This window comes from Leishmania mexicana, chromosome 28, assembly GCF_000234665.1.
Source record: "Leishmania mexicana MHOM/GT/2001/U1103 complete genome, chromosome 28".
NCBI lineage: Eukaryota > Euglenozoa > Kinetoplastea > Trypanosomatida > Trypanosomatidae > Leishmania > Leishmania mexicana.
Genome location: NC_018332.1, coordinates 764,044 through 786,324, shown reverse-complemented (window position 1 = coordinate 786,324; position 22,281 = coordinate 764,044). Strand labels below are relative to the sequence as shown.

At 57.5% G+C, this 22,281-nt stretch overlaps 3 protein-coding genes across 3 annotated transcripts; all 3 read left to right on the top strand.

Moving 5' to 3' along the window:
• Positions 1-704: 704 nt before the first annotated feature.
• LMXM_28_2000 (phosphorylase kinase-like protein) lies at positions 705-3,317 on the top strand (the record flags this gene model as incomplete). The annotated part of the gene is made up of 1 exon (XM_003876993.1): positions 705-3,317. One exon carries the CDS (start codon positions 705-707, stop codon positions 3,315-3,317), a length of 2,613 nt encoding a protein of 870 aa, XP_003877042.1.
• A 10,932-nt stretch (positions 3,318-14,249) lies between these two features.
• LMXM_28_1995 (conserved hypothetical protein) lies at positions 14,250-14,585 on the top strand (the record flags this gene model as incomplete). Its single annotated transcript, XM_003876992.1, has 1 exon — positions 14,250-14,585. One exon carries the CDS (start codon positions 14,250-14,252, stop codon positions 14,583-14,585), a length of 336 nt encoding a protein of 111 aa, XP_003877041.1.
• Positions 14,586-16,759: 2,174 nt separating this feature from the next.
• LMXM_28_1990 (conserved hypothetical protein) lies at positions 16,760-19,021 on the top strand (the record flags this gene model as incomplete). Its single annotated transcript, XM_003876991.1, has 1 exon — positions 16,760-19,021. The coding sequence occupies one exon, from the start codon at positions 16,760-16,762 to the stop codon at positions 19,019-19,021; it is 2,262 nt and encodes a 753-aa protein (XP_003877040.1).
• Positions 19,022-22,281: the final 3,260 nt, after the last annotated feature.

Genomic DNA, 22,281 nt, shown 5'->3' with positions numbered 1-22,281 from the left:
AAGGAAGCACTCCCCCCCTCACACACACACACTCGCATAGTCAGCACTAAAGCGGCCAGTGGAAGAAACCAGTCGATGACGCAGAGGGAGTTGCACGGACAAGGATTGAAATAATACGAGGAGGCAGAGAGCATCTCAAGATATACATGTTCATTGCGTCATGCACGCACACAGGTGCTCGTCTTCATCCAGTCAAAAGAAAAAGTAAAAGGGTATAAAAAGGAAACCGCGCGTATGCTTTGTGCGTCGATGGGTTTTTGGCCCTGTCTTCGTCCCCCGCCAACTCCCCCTCCATCTCTAGTCTAGTGTTCTGCCGTTTCCAGTAGTGCGCGTGTCCGTTTTTCTTTTGTTCGCTTTTCCTCCGTTTCATTGGTGTCGATTCTCTCTGTGGTGCTTTCTGTGCTCGCGGGTCCTGTTCTTTAGCTTCTGTATCACCTCAGCTCCGTGTATTGTGCGGGTGTGTGTATCTCTCTCTCTGTGTAGCACGTGATTGCCTCTTTCGTGGTTCTTTTTTTTCTTCGTTCAGTCGTTGTGTGCTGCACCTTTGGACCGTCGTCTGTCTGTCCACCTCGGTGCCGTTGTCTGCATCTTTTCCTCGTGGGATCCTATCGGCACCTTTTCTCTCGTTCACCCCCCCGACTTTGAGTTGGACGGCTAAACGGCAACGGAAGGCACTGACGCGAAGGAGAGGTCAAAAAGAAAAAATGACCGCAGGGAAAGTGATCGGTGATGTGGTGCAATACCGCCTGGATACTTCTATTGCAAGTGGTGCCTTCAGCACTGTGTGGCGGTGCTCGGAGCTCTCATCGGGGCGCACCTACGCCGTGAAGATCGTGGAAAAGAAGGCGGCCCTTCGGAACAAGATGACGGGGGCCCTTATTCGCGAGGTCAACGCACTCGAGATTGCTGGGAGCTCTCCCTACGTGACTAGGCTCGTGGACAAGATGGTATCCAAGCACAACTACTACCTTGTCATGGACCTCGCCGAGGGTGGAACGCTGCTGGATATAATTCGCGAGCGACGCCAGGAGTTGAGGCAGCTGCAGGTGTCGTCATCCAGTGGCTGCTCTGTGATGGACTCGCTGCAGTTGTCGGCCATGCTGTTCATGCCGTACGATCGCGTGCGGTACTACTTTAAGCAGCTGCTGCTGGCGCTGTCCGCGCTGCATGACCGCAACATTGTCCACCGCGACGTCAAGCCGGAGAACATTCTGCTGAACAAGCATCGAACACGATTGTTGCTCTCTGACTTTGGGTTTGCGTGTCATTCCATGCTTGGCGCTCAGCTGCACCGCGCATGCGGTACGCTGAAGTACTGTGCCCCTGAGCTCCTTCATGAGCACCCTTCCTACGATGGTCGAAAGGTCGACGTCTGGGCCGCTGGCATCACTCTTTACATGATGCTCTTCGGCGGGTATCCGTACCGCTGCTCGCGCGGCGACCCCGATGCGTTTCTGGAGGTGATCGAGACGACCACATATCGCATTCCACGCCCCATCCCGGCTTTGATCGAGGACATTTTGCAGCACATGTTGTGCATAGACTCGGCCCAGCGCTGGTCTGTGAAACAGCTTCTGCAGCATCCGTGGATAACCGGATTGGAGCTGCGTTCACCATCTGCGAGCCCGGCTACCTCGGTGATTGCTTTGTCTGCAGAGGTGCTGGTGCCGCCCGCCGTCAGCGTGCCGGATACCGAGGGGGCGATTACTGAGATGCCCTCCGAGGACTGCCCACCCGTGGACTCCTTGCCGTCCGACGAGGACGACGTCGACGACGGCTTCTACCAGAGCATTAATCATGATCAGCTGAGCAGCAGCGTAAGCAGCGGCCTCAATGGCAGCACCATTTCGACACACCAGTCTCGGGAGCGGTCCTCGCTTTCTGAATCACGGCGCTTGCACAGGGAGGCCTTCCCCCTCGCCGTTTCTCCCGCCTCGCCGCTTCATTGCGGAGACCCCGCCGTTGTGCAAGGTGGCGAACCGGAGACGCCTGGCGCATCGAAAGCGCTTGGCTTACAGCCGCCCACCGGGAACTCGCGCACGTGCGCCAAGGAAGAAATCCTTAAGTACGGGATTGAGTTCACCTCCTTGACCTCTATCGAGAGCTTCGTCGCGAGCGGCGATGAGGGGGAGACAGACGACTCTGAAGACGAGGGGCGCTTCTGGGAGGAGATGCGTGAGGGTTCCGCGACTAGGGACCACCTCGGGAACGCCACCATGAGCAGCAGCCTCTACACACGAGCTTCGGACGCGAGCGATGCGCAACAAAGTGGACTGCGGGGTCTGTGCTCATACGGCCTGTGGCTGACCGCGCGCATGGCCGCCTACCTCGTTTCCTTCATCGCGGTTCATGTTGTGGCCGTGGCGCTGCGTGTATTTTTGAAGCGCGACATCATCGATCTCCCCTTGCCAGAAGGCATACGTGACTACATCTCCTTTCTCTACACCCCCCTGCACCGGCCCCATGCGCACCTCAGCGGCGCGGCACCGAGACTTCGCCATTCGCGTGGCGGGTCCTCTACCGCCTCGGCGCTCGCGCTTCGCCAGAAAGGTAGCCACGGTGACAGTAGCGCTCGTGGTCGCCAAGTGGAGTTGCCTATTCCAGGATCTGGCCTGCGGCACTACGTGCGCAGCGCAGGTAGGCTCATGCAGGGCTCGTTCATGGGCAGTGCCGTGTTGTCGCCCAACGCCCCTCTGGTGGATTTTGCGCACTGCAAGACGCCCGTACCGTGCCCTCGAAAACACTCAAAGGACCACTCCCTGTCGTCGACCCCTGGAGCGTCGAGCCTCGCCACGGTGGCTCCGACACAGTCATCCGCGAAACGGCAATCTATGGAGAGTGGTGAGGCGACCACCGCCGAGGCATACGCGGAAAATGTGGAGCTACCCGCCTTTCCTCCGCTGAACTTAACGAAGAGATGGGAAAATACAATTCGCGTGGTGTCACCAGCCGACGGAAACGAGCAGCGGGGCCGGCAGGAAAGCGACTCGTCGCTGCGCAAGGAGCTGAGGAGCACGCGGCCACCACCTCCACCGCTCATTTCAGTCGGAGACCCTATCTCGGCGATGACTGCGGCGGTAGCCAGCCTTCGCACCCTGACCAGCGCCAAGACACCGGTGAGGAACGAAGCTCAGGTGGACTCCCAGGAGGGAGTCACTGACGATACCGGCAGCTGTGACAGCGCGCTGGACAAGTCGGCCTGCTTGCTTTATCAAAACATTATGTTCTCTCCTCTTGACCTCATACCGATGGCGCTGGGCGACCATCAGCACGAAATGGAGACCTTCCCTGCTGCGGCTACGACGGGTCATGCGTGAGCTGCGGGAGTGGCCACGTCTTCATGGCCGTCTTGGCACACACACATACACACACACACGCATACATGTATACGCATGCGCCACGCTACTTTTCAATGCTTTTGCCTTTCTCTCGCTTCTTTTCATTGCTGTTCTTGTGTTTAACAAGCGCGACACTGCAGCCGTGGTCCGTGTCGTCGCCTCACGCAGCGCAACTATTCCTCTTCTCCCTCTCCCCGTCCGATGGGCACCCGTCTTGTGCTGCTGTTGTTTTTACTGTTTTTATGTCCCCCCAGTGGTTTGTTGCTGCGACATCGACGATGGGACGCACTTGCTGAGCTCTCTTCCGTTTCTCCTTGTTTTTTTTCTATGTTCTACGGAGGTACGAAGTTTGTGCTGTGTGCTTCACAGTGCTTCTTATATATATATATATAATATTATTTTCGTTTTGCCTTTGGACACACATTCATCACCAGACTCCTCTGCCCTTCCCTTCACACCCGTCCTTCTTCCTCTCCCCCTCTCCTTCCCTAGAGGCAATCTTCCTTTTCTCGCATGCCCGCCCACGCCCGGGCACTCACAAGCGCGAGCGAGGACAAGGGGTCACGCAGGCGTCCACCATAGTTCACGGCAGTGCGGTTTGCGAAGATGAGAGAGGCAGAGAGCCATAGAGGAGGGAGGGGGAGCGGGAGAGGAGAGAGGGAAGGGAAAAGAAAACTCGAGGGGCCGAGGACATGTACTTGAAGGGTGCGTGTGTGTGTGTGCGGGGAGGGGAAGGGGCGTTGTGCCTTGCGGGAAACGAAGAGGAAAAAAGGGAAGGGAGGCGGCCGTTCAAAGGAGAAGAGAGAGAGGCCCTGGACATTCTACTGATGTCTTCTCTGTCCCACTCCCTCCCTCCTCCATCCTCGCGCGCGCGCACACACACACACGCATACAACAACAGCCGCAAAAGAAAAAACGTATGCAAATCGTCTGGCGGCTTTTGTTTTCGCTCTGACGTCTGTGGGTCTTTGCTGTGGTTTCGCATAGTCTCTTCTCGTCGGTCGTTCACTCTCACGTTGTGAAGTTTGTATGCTGCTTCGACATCACTCTTCTTGTTGTTTCTTTTCTTTTCAAAGACATGTGTATGTGTATGTGTATATGTGTGTGGGTGGGTGCGTGCTCGCAGACGCGCAGGAGTGCCCGACGAACGGTTCCCCTATGGTTGTCTTGTCTCTCATGTCTTACCCACCTCCTGTCGCTCGCTACGTTTTCGTTGTATCGCCTCTCTGTCCATATCCCTTCCCCCTCATCTATTTACCCACCACACCCACCCACTCCCACCCCCTCTCTCTGCTCCACTGCGGTGTTTGTGCGCGCGGAGGTCTTTTCTCTTCTTTTGTGTTTGTTCGTCTGGTCGATCCTCTCACTCTGTTGCTGCGCTTTTTCTTTTCTGTTTATTAATTTTTATTTATTGGTTGCTGTTTGTTGTTCGTTCCTCTCCACTATTATCTTGTGAAGTAGTGGTGCGTGGGAAGTTCTTGCTCCCCTCCTCTACCCCTCACACTCTCAAGATTTTTGTTGTGTGCACGCTTGCCTTTCTCCCTCTCCCTCTCTCTCACACGTGTGTCCGACACCCTCGTTTACTCTTACTCAGTTCACGACCGTTTTTTTATTTTTATTATTACTTTTCAGTCGGCCCCCGGATCTCTTCTCCCATCGTTTTACGTTGTTCTCTGCCTTTGGCTGTTCTTCTTTGTATGGTTTACGTGCTTGACTTTCCAGTTTCTCTTCCCCACTCCGCACGTTCCCTTCTGTCCCACCTCTCTCTGTGTATTTTGTCCATGTTCTTCCTAGAGGTGTATCCCCTTGTGCCCGTTTCTACTCCCCCTCCCCACTTCTCTGTGTACCAAATGGCCGGGGAGGACAGCGCGAAAGGCTCTCTTGACGGAAGGACTGTATGGTCTGCACTGAACAGACAGCCCCGTAGCGAGCACCGCAGCTGTCTCTGTCTGTATTTGGGCCCCAGCATGTCCCGCTTGCTCGACAACTCGGATTCATTACTCAAGAAACCTGGAGCACAGGTGCAGAGGCATGGAGAGGGGGCAGCGTCCCACCTTACCTTTCCTGTCCTCTCTTTCTCGCTCGCGTTCTGCAGACTTTTCATTTTCTGTGCTGCCGTACTAGGACACACGTATGTCTGTTTCTGGGCCTGCTTGCGCGCCTTTCCCTCCCCTAAAGTCTCCTTGTCACCGTCTCAAGAGATGCTACGGTGTATCGATGGGGTGCGTTATACACGCACGCGCACACACGTGCCCACGTGCCGTGGCTGTTGGGAACCGCCCACACAAAAAGACAGCCACCCAACACAAACACCGGCGATGGTGCTCTCCTCCCTTTTTTTTCTTCCTCAGCGTAACTTTTTATTCTCTCATGTTGTGTGTCTCTGTGCCTTCTCCTTTTTCATCTCTTCCCAAGTGTACCGCTGTTTGTTTATTTATTTTCTTGTGTGCCGGTATCTCTGCTGCTCATAGGGAAGTGTAAGGAGGGCCGATGAATAGTTGAGGAGAGAGAGAATCGGTGGTGGCAGTTGTGGGGGGAGGGGCACTGCTGCGCGGTCTTCGCGGCTGATCCGGTACCCGCCCACTCCTTCCCGCCACCTCTCTCTCCACGTGCACCCTCCCAATCCCTACACCGCCTCCTCCCTCTCTCTTGGCGTTCCCTTATCCGTGAAGGCGGCGGTGAGGATGTGTCGGCCGGCCCCGTGAATAACGTCACCGACACAGACGCACACATGTACAGGAAAGGCAACGCCCATTAGAGAGAGAGCGAGTTGGGGTGACTACGGCACTCCTTCATTTTTTTTGTTCTCTAATCATCTCTCCGCGTGAGAAAAATTCTCGTTGTTGTTTGTGCCCCTTCTCTCTCCCTCTCTGTGTGTCCCTTCCGCCTTTTTCGCGTTTTGTTTTCTCTGTTTTTCCGTATTGGGCCCTTCATCTGACTTGCCCTGGCGATTGCTGAGGTGTCCTCTGCGCGTTCACGAGCGAGCAGAGGTGACTTGAACTCCCCTCCCTCTCCCCCAATCCCCTTCTCACCGTGCCGTCATTCTTTGCCTTTCCCTTTTTTTAAATTTTTCTTGACCGTAGCGCTGGCCCTCATGATACTAACCACCTCACCGTGGGGTCAGGGTGTAGTACCCGCTCTCGGTGTTGGCGGACGGGTCTGGGGCAGCGCTGTGCGGAAGAGATGCGCGGTAGTGATGATCAGGCTTGGGCCAGCGCACTACGAACCTCGTGCAACGCTTCAGAGGGCACATGCACCCGCCTACCGCTTTTCTGTCTGTGCCGCGTTGCGGCGATGCCGCGCGTAATCCTGGACCTCGCCTGCGCTGTGTGGTAGTGGCATTGCAGTGGGCTGAGCGAAGCCACGCGGCGCTGGCGGGGCCGGTTCGCTGACATTGTCGACGTGTGGCAGAGGCAGGAGACCCGTGGCTGTGTATGCGCCCATGTTCGGACTTGTTCGGGTGTAGAATGACGCGTTGGAGTTTTTATGTTGCGTGGCTGATGACGTTCACCATCTTCGTGTTTGCGTGCATGTGCGCGTGTCTGGGCACCCGCACCCGGTGGGGCTCTCTCTTTCCCTGTATGGGTGGATACCCTCTCTTACGCCCCTTGGCAGCGGAAGTGGCGGGTGCGAGAGCTCTACCTGATGAAGCCTGTTTTCTTCTTTTTTTTGCGACATCGGCGATGACTGTCCTATCGTCCGACGTGAGCGACTGCCCGGGATCTTTCAGCACATCAGAGTGCGTGTAGTGGAGTCTACACTGGACGTGCGGCGAAGCGAAACACGACCACGGGCATCGATGCACATGCATACATATGCTTACACAGGGGGACTGTTACACGGCTTTGTCGTCTTCCATCTCTCCGCTACACCCACCTTCCTCCGTTTCTTTCACGCGTCTCCTCCGTCACCCTCCCTTTTTTCTCGAAGTCTCGCAACTCCTTCGCTTCTTTGGTGTTTTCCGCGCTTCTTTGAGTGTCCCTCCATGCCCCCCCTCCCGCCCCTTTTTTTTTAAATTCCTTTCCTCGTCCTGTGTCTGGCTTGCATCCTATTCCGTTACCTTTTCTATGTGCTTTCCCGTTTTCATGACGACATTCAACATGAATGGTCCTCTCTCCCCTCCCTCATTTTCTCCCCACTGTCTTTTCCGGGGCTTACCCCTTTCTCCCCCCTCCCCCTCCCCCAACACACACGCGAGTGCCGTTTGCTCGTTTCCTTTGGCGAGCTTTTTTGTCTTTGGCTTCTCTCCCCGCGCGTGCGTGAGCATGTGTGTGTCTGTATCGACTTCCCCCCTCCTCACCTTGCTTACAAGTGTGTATGCGCTTACGTCCTTGGTGGGGTATTTCGAGTGAGGCGTTGATACCTCGCTCCTTCCCCCCTCCCCTCCCGTGGTCCAGTGGCCTCATCAGGCTCCTGACCTTTTTTTATCCTTTCTCCACCATTTTGTTTCCCTAATTTATGGAAGGAGCACACAGACACGTACGCGTAGGCGTACACGTACTCGAGCACCCGCGAAGGTTCTCTTGTGGGAGCAATGCATGCATATGCATAGGTGCTCCCTTTTTTGTTTCTTGGTGGCTCTTCCAACAACAACGGTGTCGAGTGCGTGGAAGATGATTTTTTTTTTTCACGTTGCTTTCCTCAATTACTTTTACGGATGTCACCTCTGCAGCACAGCCGGAACACGTCCAGAAAGCGAGTAGCGCAGAGGAATAAGAAAGGGAGAGGGAGACGCACGCGTTAGCGGGGATGCTTGAAGAAATAGGCGGATGTGAGAGCGAGAGCGCACGCAGTACATGGATTAATAGCTGGTGTGATGGCGCGCTTGAATATTTGCTGTTGGTGATGGGGCGCACATGCGTGCGCTTTTGAGGCGCTGCACGAAGCTGAAAGGGCAAGCGAATGGAGGAGGGTGTGCGAGGCTTGTGCAGCAGTAGCTGGACTCAAGAACTACCCAGTGACCGGCACACCGAAGAAGTACGCACCCCTCAACAAGCGCGCACACCATGAGGAACGCGAGTAAGACTGCGAACCGTATAAAGACGCACCGAGATTTTTTTTAAACGACGTTTCCTTTTCGCGGTTTCCTCTCTATTGTTCTGCATCGGGATGCATGCGATACAACGCATCGAGGACGACGAAGGCGACTACGGCGAGTCCTAATCCTGCGGGAGTCGTGAATAAGACCTAGAGGGGCAAGAGAGAAAGCAGACCCGGGCGATGGCGTCACACGAGCAGCAACAACTGCACGGATGAGCGGCGAAGCGCAGCAGCGAAGGGGAGGGGATGTGAGAGAATTATCGGAGGTCGGCGCCAAGAAGGCATACATGGGGGCACAGGGTAAGCCCTATACCAAGCACAAGAAATAGCAGCAACGTGCATGGCAAATGCCGATCGAGTCGCTTGGGCAAAAGGAAGGACAAGATGAAGCTGTGGTGATGGTGGCAGGGAGGAGAGGCGAGGCGTTGTGTTTGGTCAGCAAGGCCTCTGCCCACCTTCTCGAATGTATCACGAAACATCTCAGCAGACACCCCCATCCTCCTTTCTCTTGCCTCTCCCTCCTGGGTTGCCGTTCACGACCGCTGCGCTGTTGATGTCCTTTGACACCGCCCTCCCTTCTCTCTTGCGTGTTGATTGGTGCTCTGTCACACACACAAAGAAAAAGAAAACAGGCAGGCGATGGTGTGTCTCAGCGCACGCCTCGCTTTGGATCTCTCTGTTAGTTGGCGTCGATGCGTCTCGGTGCGTGTAGTGGCAGTGATGCGGCCTGAAGGTGTGTGTCGGCTGCACGCGTTGTCCCCTCACTTCCTCGCTTTTTTTTTTCTTCCGCTCAATTCGTCTTTTTGGGAAAAAAAGAAATGCGAGGTTACCAAGTCCACAGACGAGCGTGCGCTCGAACCCGCGGGCGTGCCTCTTTTTTTTCTCTCCTTTCTCCTCTCTGCTTCCCCAGCTATGTGTGTGTGTTTCTGTCTGTGTCTGCCTGCCGCCATCTTCCCGCTGCAGTGAGGTAACGCTGCTGTCTTTTCTTGCGCCCTGTCTCTTCAGTCATCTTCACGTGTCTGCTTTACATACCCCCCTCTCTCCCTCTCTTCTTGCTTGCTTGCTCAGATGCGCATGTGTGCGCTCTGTTCTTGTCTGGCCGATAGGATGTGGCAAGGTGCGCGTTCAAGGCTCTTTGTCGCCCCCCTCCCTCCCCCTCTGCATGTACGTGTGGGATCCTCAAGGCGAAGAGACCCAACACCCAAGGCAGCCAACCAACACGCAACGACGACGACCACCACAAGGCCTGGTGCTCAGTCACATCTCCTCTTTCTGGCCTTATTGGCGTTTTCCCTTCTTTGCTTTGCGTTGCTGCTCTTTTTACGGCTTCGCCTTTCCTTCACTCCGGGCCTTCTCTAGCTTTGGTCTTGCATGCACGACGGATACATGCGTACAGATGCATATGGCACATGCACGCACAACCGATACGCCCCAACACGCATACACACATATATTCCCGCAGAAGCATGTGCACTGCTTCGTACTTTTTTTCTTTTGTCGCCGTGTATGCGTGTATGTATGTGTGTGTGCGTGCATGCGTGCATGATGTGCACGGAGCGTTTTGTGAAGACCGACGACTCATTTTCCTTTTCCTTCCCACAGTGCTCCTCGCTTCTTCCGGTTATTACACGTCCGCGCTCGATATAGTGCCGACTGTTTCGCTTCTCTCCTTTTGAACGGATACGTTGCACGTGCGTGCGTGTTTGGGGGGGGGCTCGTGTGCTGTCGACGCATCTACTTCTGTATGGATGGACTCCACAGCAGATGGCCATATGCGCGCACGCACCAGCGCGTGGGGTTTGTGGTGCCTTATCTGCTAGCGCCGCACGTGCCCCCCTTTTCCTCACATATTCAGCCGCCTTTTGTGCGGCTTGGATCGGGGTCCCAATAGACGTGTATCAAGCACGGTGGAAGGATGGCGTATCTGGGCTCTCTTCTTCCTCCCTCCTCTTCCTTGTCTCCCGCGCCTCGTACGTGCGATCACCTCCCCGCTGCAACTGAAAAGGGTAGAAAGCGGCCCACAGACTACATGCCCGACATTGACCCATTCACGCCACACCGTATAGGCCATGTTGGCGTCCCCCTCCCACACGCCGGACTGGCCCCGATAACGTTTTAGTGCGATCATGCATGCACCCCCACCTGCGCATGGGCTGGCCATGCTAAAGGAAGGCACCTCCACCCTGTCGCTCACAGAGCTTGATGTGAGGACTACGTGGGCTGCAATCAGTTCGGCATCAAAGAAGGCTCATTGGGGGACCTCCATTCGGAAGACTCCAATGGGTCGCGTTGCTGCACCCCCAACGCGGTCATCATGCAATGCTTGCGAAGCGCAGGAGATATCCCCCCCACGCGTGCATGGCGTAGCACGAAGAGGGTGAACACAGCAGGCGGCTGCAAGCGGCGCCTCGAAAAGCTCCCCTACCTGGCAGGAGGAGGAGAAGACGCGTGAAGAGAGCGGCCACCTTGTCTTGGAGCGAGTTGAAGGTGACCGGGGAGTCCCAGTCCCACATCGCCTTCCACGAGCCACGGACTCGAGCTCCAGCACACCGAAGACAACGTGAGGATCCTCATCAGGGTCTCCTCGGCGGCGTACAAGACGCGGGCCAGTGACGTCGGGTCCGTTTGGTAATTCCGCCCCATCTTGGGGGACGTGCGAGCCGAGATCACCGTACGTGGCACTGAGTTTACGAACGTCACGGAGCCTCTGCCGCCCTGTGAAGCGGGCATGTGTTGCTGCGGCTACTGTCACGGTCGTTAGTCACGCGCGCAACACAGCCGAAGATGGTGTTGGCGGAGGTTCGAGAGGGAGGGAGTGTCGGGCAGCTCATGCAAGGGATTTTGTGGGCACCTCTACGTGGTGGCAGATGGGCAGCCTGCGGTGCCGCGTAGCCACGTTGGCGAGTGCCAGCGATCCTCTGCCGAAGGAGCATACAGCAGTGTTGTTCGCTCATGCGATGGAAGCGTTGGTGCAGGCAAAGTACACGTGCGCTGACTGCACCATCATCAGCATCTTCAGGGGGCTTGGCGAGCTTCATGGCGGGCTCACGCTAATGGACACAGCGCTCAGAGCGAATGGCACACCAGCTCTCCTCCACCGGGCGAGAGCGGTGAAACGAAAACCGACGTGCTCCGGATATGCCGCAGCACAGAACCCCCTCCCCCTGGTGCGTTGTCTGCTGCTGCTTGCGTGGAAAGCGGCAAGTCGATGGCACAGGGTCCAGCGCCTAAAGCCACAGATCATTCTCCGCCTGACCGCGTTCGAAGCGTTTGGCGGCATTGCCCATGGCAGGGCAGAAAACTGGGATGGGGCCCGTGAACACAACAAATACCTTCTCTTCCCTCTTAACCCCATTCTTTCTCTCGCTTTGGTCTCACACCGGCGAGGGCAGGCGGTCTTCATCAACTGGCGTGCAGTCGGGCACACAGGGGCGCAGATGGGCGCGTATGCACGCATGGAAAGAGAGAGGACAAGTACGTTCGAGGACGAGGCACCTGAACGGAGCGAGTCACCGTCTTGCGAAGGGAGGGACATCAGGGCGACTATGACCAGAAAAAAATGAGAGAGCAGAGATCCTCAACGAACACAACACTGCTGACGCGAGGTCCATACCGTGTGCTTCTCGCATGCGCCTGATTTCCTCGTCTTCACAGCGCCATCTCAACCCTTCCTTGCCCACCTTCAGCAGTTGATTCACCAGTGGTGGCTTGCGGTGAGAGGGAGCCACGGTGGTGTGCGCGTGTTTACTCCCACCAGGTCACGTTTCCCCGCTGGGCATGAAATTTCAGTATATGCGCTGGCGACTTCCGTTGGATGTCTCGGGCCGGACGCGAGTACTCGTTTTTACGAAGCGAATATGTATGTGAGCGTGATACCGTTTGGTGGTGATGTGGCGCGCTACGGCAGCGGGTGCCCCCCTTTTCCAGCTTCCCTTCTTCCATGCTATGCGTCTATGCAATGACGTGTTCGTGTTGGCGGTGAGGCGTTGACAGGGCAGAAAAGCAAAGCGCCTTTTCCATCCCTCTCCTCTATGGGGATCCTCCCCCTCCCCCAATCTGAATGGGATCAGTTCGTGCCACACGCTCACGCATGCGCACTCGCACAGACGATGCGCCTCCACGACCCCCCCTCCTCCTTCCCCCAACTCTCTCCCATTTTACACCGTGCTCGCCTCCTCACTCTCGGCGCACATCTTTGACGCATGCAAAAGAAAAAACTTGCGTCTTTCCTCGACGACATTCTTTCTGTTACCTCGCTTTATCTGGGCTCTGTTGTCCTTCAGCAGCGGCCATTCCTACTGCAGTGGCAGAAACCAACGACCCACGACCCTTCTCCCATCATCAGGCGCGCAAGGCTGTTTATCAGCCCGAGAGGAGGCCCCGTTGCGTCGAGGAGCGGAAAAAAAGGCGTACAGAGCTTTGCTGGTCTTATACCTCACACAAATTCCTCTCTTCATTCTCCGATGAAGGGACCGACGGACGCGCTCTCGGCACCACCGCCGGACTTCACAGTAATCCCGGAGAGCTCGCAGCGTGGTGTCGCAGCCGCGGGAGCAAAGCACGAAGGCCACAGCGAGGTGGAGCCACTTGATGTGCGCATTGTGCCCCTGGTCTTTCTCGTCACGTACTGGTGTGGGCTGACGCTCGTGTACGCCTTCATGGCGTACGTGATAGCCATGTCCGCCACATGGCGGGGCCCCGTGATTGTGTGGGCCCTACTCATACCGACTGCTGCCTTTTCCCTTTGGCGGCGGCTGCCATCGGAGAGGCGCCTTGTGGAGACGAAGAGCGCCGAGGTCATTCTGCTGCGCTGTGGCGGCTTCTACGCTCTTGCGGGATCGGATTCTGCGTGCGGCCACGCGGATGGAATGCCGGAGGCTCAACCTCGCCATCGGCAGCCGTCCGCCCGGCTCGCTGACGCTTGCACCACTGATGGCGGGGCAACTGCCGACACCATTGTGGCGCGCCTGTAGCTGGTTACCAACTTCCCCAGCTTTCCTGCTCGCACTACGACTACTCGGCGCTGCCCTCACTCAGTACGCGCCTGTGTATACGTGTGTGTGTTTGTGTCTTCGTTTACTGCTTTCGCTATCCTTTTTTCTCTGTTTCCTGTCCAAACACGCTTTCACGCCTTCGCCCACGCATCCCTCACGCACTCCACCCAGCACAGGTGGTGCAGTCGCCACGCTTGTGTGTGCGTGCGTGTGTTGCTCTCTCCGTCTTTCTCCCCTCTTCCTTCTCCCCCTTTTGTACTCCCCCTTCTGCCTTTGGTGTCCGCTCGTCTCGGCATTGTTCCGTCTCTCCTTTCATTGTATAACGCTCTCTCTCGCTCCTGAGAGAGGGGGGGGGCATCGCAAGCGTTCACGTGAGTACGCGTGTGCGCATGGTGCATGTCGCCACTGATAAACACACTCTGCCAACCGTTCTGCGATGCCGATGATCACCCACTCGGTCCAAGTAGCAAGCCGCCGAAAAGAGAGAAGAATCAACTGTGGCTTGCGTGTGTGCATGCAGCGTGGCAACTGGACGCCACCCAGATGCATGTGTGCCACGAGACCGCGGGAGGCGCGAACAGTTACGTGGGCTCGAAAAAAAAAAACAGCGCTTCTTTCTCTGTACGCCGTCCTCCCCTTCCTGAAGTGGAGGGAAACGGAGGGAGGTGTGTGAAGAGGCACACGCCACCGCGTCTCCGCCCCAGAAGGCGACAGAAAACTCCTTGGTCTGTGTAGCGGATGCGCGCTGAATTTTATGCTTCCTCCCTCCTCCCCTTTTTATCTCAAGACACTCCCCTCTATCGGCTCCCGGCTTTTTGCTTGTGTGCGAAGGGCCTTTCGTGCGGTAGGACGACTTGCCGATATACAGAGAGGAAGAATGGCTTGCGTTACCGGTGGGTGCTGCAGTGCAGTCTACTACGTCTGCTTGGCCGCCATCTGCATCTACCTCGTCATCTGCATTCTCACGGTTCCGCAGTACCGCTTTGTGGCCCTCATGATCTTCGTCTTGGTGACCCTGTGTGCCACCTCCGCATGGCGCCTGCTGCCGTCGGAGTGGCTTGTGGTGCGTGAGATGGCAGAGGCGATGGCGAGGCAGCGCTGCCCACCCCCGGCGGTGGCGGTGGCGGTACCGTTCACCACACCCGTGACAGCCGGCGCGGCCGTCACTCATCCATTGTCGGCGTTTCATGAGCCGTACAGAGGCTCGATTTGAACTGCTCCCCTTACGTCGTTCCGCTTTGTCGGCTGCTCGTTTTCAGATTGTGCCTTCTAATCCCTTGAGCCACGCCGCGCTTTTTAGGAAGGGAGGTATGCGTACATATATATATATGTGTATGTGTATGCCCGTGTGTGGCGCCTCACCCCCTCCCTCCCTCCTCCCTCTCTTTCGTCTTCGCCTAAATCTGCTCCATTTTATCATATATATTTATGGCAGTTGGTGCCTGGTGTGCTGCTCGTGCCAGCACTCACGCCGCATGTGGAGACCCGGTCCTTTCCTCGGGACGCTAAATTCCCTCTTCGCTTGTTTGTGTTTGGTTTCCGTTTTGTATCCGCTCATCACCTTTGCTTTGTTCGTGGCGGTGTGCCCGCGCATCCTCCGATGCACACCCTTCTTTCTCCCTCCCCTTGGCCTCATCGTTTTTTTGTTTTCGCCGCAGGCACCCACGCCCTAACCCACTTCGCGTGCCCGTGTGTGCAGCGATTCCTTGCAGTCGCGGTAAACGCAATGGAGCGCAAAGGAACAGAAGAAAAGCGAAAGACTTGCGCAGCACTAAAGGGATCGCCGTGGTGGTGGACAAGCGGTGGCGTGTGTGTCCACACACACGCAGCACTCATCCACACATATGTGCCATGGTTCTCTCGTTACGCGAGAGGGTGCCCTGGTGGCACGCCGTGGTTTCCTCAAAGATGGGCAGGAGGATGGGACACGCTGCCTCTTCCGTATGGATCTCTTCCATGAAGCTATCTTTCGCTGTAGCGTGTCGTTGCCCACCTCATCCTGCCTGACCGGCGCGCCGTGGAGCGACGGGAGGAACAAGGACACATTCGTATGCGCTGTGGCCTCCCTCAAGCCTCCTTCTCTTACGCGATGCTGCAGCGACTCTTTCTTCTTGCGTCATCCACGCATGACGTATTCCCACTCGATCTATTCCCTTCTGCCCCTCCCCCCTTTTCCTCTTCTCGGCTCACCGCCATCCCCTCTGTCTTTCACCTTGGGGTGTTGGTGCCTCTTCTTGCTACCCCAACGGTTCTCTCGCACGACGTGCGCGGCTTTGTAGACAAGAACAGCTCATGTTTCCCTCCTCTCCTCTTTTTTTCCCTGCTTCTTCAAGAAAACATCTTCACCCTTGACGACGACGCGGAGGGGTGGGTGGGGTGGGGAGACAAGCCTCAGTGCGTCGTATCTCAGTCTCCAGCACCCACTCTCTCTGGGGGGAAGCCAAGCAGCCCCTATTCCTGCCACTGCACAGCCACCTCTGGTGGCGACAGGGTCAGGCGCGCATGACGTAGGGAGGTCAGAGCGACGCATCGCTGCCGATGTCCGCGGTCCTGTCCTGGACGGCGTGGCGTCGGAGCGGCCTGCCACCGCGCACGCGCTTGCACGACCCACTGGATGGGCAGAGTGTCGGCATGACTCGAACGCGCCCCACCCGGCCCTCGCTGCCCACTGGCGGGGTAAGGTTGGGCCACCCCGGGAGGGATGCCCTGGGCGATGGCCGGGATAATGCGCGCGGCTGTGGGGCGACCTGCGGGGCGGGGGTGGGCAAGGCTCGAGGCAGAAGCCATGCACCGATGACCGGTTCTGGGCATTGCTGCGCCTCGTGTGCCCACGGCTGCCTCGCGCCGCGCGACGGGGCCTGTGACCGGCCGGGCGGCGATGCGCTCAGCTCATGTTGTGTGGCGGCATGGACGTGGAAAGAAAACGAAAGAGCTCGTCTTCGGCATCATCACTGCCAGTCGCTACCGTCACTGTCTCCAGCAACAGCAGCCGCGTTGGCTGTAACCCCATCTCGGAAGGAGATGAAGCCGAATCCCCCCAAAGAAAAATGGATATATTGTTTTTGCCGCGTCTCCGCGACCCTTACTGGAGCGGATGTTGCCTTCATGTTCTCGACCTCTCGGTGCCTTCGTCCACTATTCTCCCATTTCGCCTCTCTCTCTCTCCTCGCGTTGTCTCTTCTCCATCCGTCGCGCTCCTCTGATGTGCAGCGTCAACGAGCGTTCACATCGACTCAAATACGTACTTGAAGAAAGCGGTCTTGTGCAACGTATACATTGTTTCTCGAGCTTGCTACTGGCGAGGACTTCAGTGTGGAGCCAGGCGCGCCTTTCTAGTCTCCCTTACTGTGTGATCAGGAACCGAGAAGGGTGGGAGACGGAATAACCATGGCGCTGGAGCACTGTCCCGCGGCAGCGTTGTACATTAGCGCCTGCAAGCGCGAACACGCGCAAATATGTGATGCCTTTGTGCAGGCTCTCGACAGGGATGCCAAAGTTGCTGCACTTGGTCAAGGCACCGTCCCACTCAACGATATCGACATCTGCTGCGTCGCGGAGGTGATCCGCACGCTCAACGATGACAGTCAGCTGCGCGTGCTGGTGCTGGAGGAGAACTCGTTTGGCCTGCCGGGCGTGACGGCGTTGATGGAGGCAATCGAAGCCAACCCAAACCGCATCCGCGAGCTGCGCCTTGGCAAGAATAACCTCATGGACCAGGCGGCAGTGGTCATTGGACACACGCTGTCCCGCAGCGGGTGCGGGTTGAAGGTGTTGGACCTGTCCGAAAACAACATCACAAAGCTGGGCGTCATTCCGATTGCGGCGGCACTGCAGCAGCCCTTTTGCGATATTGTGGAGCTCAGTTTCCACAACAACAAGATCGAGTGCGACGCCGCCTCGTACCTCGGTCAGGCGCTGCGTGCAGCCCCAAAGCTGAAGCACCTTCATCTCGGCTACAATGCTCTGCGCGACAACGGAGCGGCGCAGATCGCTCGCAGCGTCCCCCACGCGGCGTGCCTCTCCACTCTGGACCTCACCGCCAACCGCATCAGCCGCGAGGGTGGTGAGGAGCTGGTGCGTGCCCTCATGACCCCCACATGCACGGTGCAGCGCCTGAATCTGCGCCACAACCAGCTGGATAGCGAGACTATCGTGCTCTTCGCCGATGTTATCGCCCACAACACGTCCCTCATCCAGCTTTTCCTTGGCTTCATGAGCCCCTCCCCTGAGGCGGCAGCGGCTGTCCTGTCGGCCATCCCGCAGAACCACACGCTGCTCCTGCTGGACATCTACGGGTGGAAGCTGAACCCAAAGAACACCCTCGCTCTTATTCAGGCCGTTCAGGAGAAGAACACCACCCTCGCCGCACTCGTCACCGATGCCTGCGAGTTCATTGCACCGCAGGTGGATGAGGGAAATTTGATGCGGGAGGAGAGGCGCGACCTGCACCCCATCTACGTGGGGCCTAACGACCGCGATGCTTACCTGGCCACGAAGAGTCTGCGTCGCTACTCGCGCGCGCAGTCGCGCCGGCAGTCCCGCACAGCTTCTCGCGTGCAGTCCCGCACAGCCTCTCGTGCACAGTCGCGCACGAGAGCTGATGGCCAGCCCGCCAGTCGCACCGCCTCGTCGCACCGTCGCAGTGAGCGCGGCGGAAGCCGCCCGGCCAGCATCTCGTCGCGCGCTGTGAGCCCGGCGGAGCAGGAGCAGGTGCCGCGGTCTCAGTGTAGCACCCCTCGCCACAGTCGGCGCAAAAGCGGCAGTCCACGTCACCGACGCCACCGCCACGGCGAGAGCGCGCCAACCGACCCTGGCCCAGCCACAAGTGCTGGCGCGCTGCTCCGAACGCCGCGTTCTGTGCCGCCGTCTATCCGCTCCGCATCTCGCTCTTCCAGAGCCGCAGCAGGGCATCTTGTCCCCATGCCGTCCAGGAACGTCGACGAGGACATCGATGTGCTGACTGATGAGTTGCAAGACACCCCTGGTGACGCGCACACAACAAAGATCCTCAAGGCAATCATTAAGTCACTGCACGGTTCGATCAAGGAGCAGCGCACGCAGATCCAGGTGCTGACGACCCGCGTGGAGGCGCTTGAGGCTCGCCGCGAGTGCCACTGCGACGTCCGTGGGGGCAGCAACACCAGGTCCGGTACCAGCCCTCAGCGTAGCGGCAGTGCGGGAAACCCGACTCATTTGACTGGGCCCCTTGCGAAAGGCGGCGCCGCCGCAGCGAGCCAGAGCGGCACGAAGGGGTCGTCTTACCACCGGGTGAACAGCAAGGCTGGGATGATTATCTACGGAAAGGTCACCACCACTGCGGACGCCAACGGGGACGGATTATACGCACATTACAGTCAGCAAAATCACCAGACACAGCAGAACGCCACGGCCAACTCCTTTCAGCGCTCCATGAGTCGCATGAGCCAAAACACGTGCACCACGGTTATGGAGCGGTGCACGACGCCGCACGTTTCGCAAGATGTGCCTCCGGAGATTGCGCACCCGAACGACGAGTCTGGCGAACACCACCCGGAGGGGGTGGAGCTGCAGCGATCCGCAGCTATTCAGACCTTTCCGCCCTGCATAGAGCCGTCGCCATTGCAGGACCTCAACCCACCGCTTCGCAAGTCTGTCTCGCACGCCTTCTGAGCCAGCGCGAGCGAAGACGAATGCATGTGTGCACGTGTTCACATGAAAGCCGGCGCCATTTCTAGGCATTGAAGCGTCAACGATACCACCAGCAGCACTTTCTCTGTCTCTGCTCGGGATGCCAACGGCCCACGGTGGTACGCAACTCAGCTTTCTCACTACGGCGCTGCCGCCCCGCTCCCTCCCTCGTTTTCCCATCCTGTGCTTCTCTGCCGCGTTCCGTGACGCTTCATATGCGTGTCTCTCTCTTCGCAGTGCTCCTGTACATCCGTGTTGTGAGGTGGTGCCTTCGCGCTCTTCTTGCTTTGTCCCTCTCTCCTCTCTCTCTTGCGGTCTCTGTGCTGCTGAGCACGCTTTTCTTTCTCCTCCGCTGCCCCTCCCACTCTGTGATACGCTGCTGAGGGTGCAGCGGACGGACGCGGCATGCGCTGCTCTCCACACCCTCTCGCCTCTTTCCTCTCTCTATCGATCTTCACGCCGGCGGTGTCTCTCGGAGACGTGACTATCTCTATCCTCGCGCGCTGCATAGGAGGGAGCGAGTACACGTGGGGGAGGGGTCTTGGCGTATCGGCGTTTAGATTCTCAGAGGGAGAGACGCGATTGGTGTAGAGGGGTATGCGGTAGACGGAAGAGCAGAGGGCCGGAGAGAGTAGCAGCAGCTTCGGGCACAAGAAGGAGCGAAGAGGATATGACTGTCGAAAGCGAAGCGACGCCGCAAACACCGTGCGGATTTCGCGTCCTTGCCTTCCTTCAGTCGCACTCTCCCCTCCCCTCCCCCCAAAACACACACACACACACACACACACACCTACACACAACAACGTCGTTTCTTTCTTTTTTTTTTTGAATGGCACAACGCAGAAGGACTATTCTATGAGTGCGTCTGCGCGCGTGCGTGCGCGCGGTGTTTCTTCTGCCCCCTCTTGTGTGTGTGTCTCTCTCGCTCTCTCTTGCTGTCTTTGCATGCTCTGCTGAGGTACGCCGGAGAGGCACAGGCCGGAGACGGGGAGCGGCAGAGGTTAGATTTCGTTGTCTTTTTCCCTTGGCGGATGTATCTCTCAGGTCGTGCTGCACCACCCACCTACCACCTAGCTCAGTTTGCCATGCTTCTTTGCTGGCTCACTTGTCTTCTTTGTACTGTTGTGCTTGTGGGACTGCTCTGTCTGTCTCTCTCTCCCACGCACACACACACACACATATGTTTCTGAAGGATGGGTGGGGGAGGGGTGCATGTACGTGTGTTTTTGTCGTTGTCATGGTTGTCGCAGCTCCACTCGCGCGCCTCCTCCCGTTCTCTCGTTTCGCTCGAGATGGAAAAGGCGAGTTGTCAGAGGACTGAGCGAAGGCGGACGGTTGCGCCTCCATTGTAGCTGGTACATGCGTTTCCTTTGCGTGGGTGTGTCGATGGCGGACTCGCTGCCAGAGAAAGGGTGCAGGAGGAAGAGGACGTGGATGCGTATGTGCGCGCGCGTGTGTGTGGGCGGGGCGGCGGGGAGGGGGGGGCTGATGAGCTCCGCAGATGCAGATGCGCTTCTGAAGTGCCGCACTGCCGTCGTGTTTCCTCCGACCTTCTTCGTCTTTTTCCCCGTCTTTTTCTCTCCCGTTTGTTTCTGTACTAGAGCTTCGTCGTCCGTGCTGACGTGTGAGCGCGCGCGCGCGGGGGGGAGGAGGAGGGAGTGCGCTCTCTTTTTCTTTCTCTTCGTCTGTCGTGTTGTTTTTCCTCTTGTGCTTTCGCTTCCGTCCTCCTGTTCTCTAGAAGCCCTACTCTCCACCCACCCCTCTGATATCCGCCTCCGTCTGTCTATCTATCTCTGTGTGTGCGTGTGTTTTACTGGTTCCTCCTCCATACTTCTGGTCCAGTTTCTTGCTTCATTGCTTTCCTTGATGGATAGAATGCGCTGCTCTCTCTCTCCTCCACTTTCTTCCACTCTCTCCCAACACCCACTCGCACTCACTCGCTCGAAACGTCACGTGCATGTTCTGACATATCAGCCCTCTTTCAGGGCGGGCTACGCATGTGCGAGTGCACCCCGTCTTACGTGGCGATGCTTAGAGCTTCAGCAGCGCAGTAGCGAGGATGCGTTGCAGCGGAAAGAACGGGGGACTACAAAGGGGGCCGTGAACGACCAGAAGGGGGGGGTACTAAGGCGCTTCGTGTGTCTTGCCAGTTCGGGAGGGGGGCGAAGGGTTGGAGATTGGGTGGGGGCGGGAGAGTGGGCAGAGGAACGCGACATGGAGGTATTTCCTCGCTCTTCTTCGGTATGGCCACGATACGTGATTTAGATTTTTTTCTTTAACACACACCCACACACCCACACACAACAGACGCGCGCTTCACAAACGATTCGTCTGCCTCTCTGTCGATGTCTGCGTGTGTGTGTGTCTGCGTGTGTACGTGTGTACGTTAGGTCATCCTGTTCCATGTTCCCTTTTTTTTGGGAGATTCTTTGTTTTCCCCTTTTTTTTCAGCTGCACCCGCTTCCCCTCAACATGCGCGTGCGTGTGTGTGTGCGCGCTCAACCCAGCGCGAGAAGTGCAAGCAGGAACAAACCTTGAAAAATCAAAATAGAAAGGGCAACGGAGCAACAAAACGGCAAGCCACGCGCGAACTCTGGCGGTTTCCCGATGGATGTAGTGTAGTGGGGATCGTCACGACGGTGACTCACACTGATGTGCATGCCGGGGATTTTGAGTCTACTCGCGCTGAGGCGGCGCAACGAAGCGAAGGGGTGTTGTGCGCTTGGCTCCGGCAATACGCACTCGGGTCTCCGCGTGTCTTTGTGCCTTTGAGTGCATCGAGGAGGAGGATGTGACTGGTTGAACGGCTTTAGAGGGTCACGATCGTCAACATCTGGAGCCAGCTCCCCACCTCCGAATCTCATAGACCGCCGTATCTCGCAGCGCTACGCCATTGACTAAGGCGTGGGCTTGGAATACAATGTCGCTGCAGCGGCGAGGCTACTTCCGTGATTCATCTCCGGACAATGAGGCTTCCCATGCAGGCGCCGCGCCTCTCCGCCACGCCCGTAGCTCGCTGCACTTTTTCATCGCGCACCTCATCCTTTCACGTCTTTCTCGCCGTTCTCTCTGTCTCTCGCTTTGTTTTCCTTGGCCACGTCACCGCGCGCGATGATCACGGTGGTGGCTTGCGACCCCACTACTCACACACCCACACCCACACCCACCCACACACGCGTAGTGCACGGCTTGTCTGCACACCTCCGTCTGTCCGTGCGTCTTCTCTGCTTCCACTCGACTCA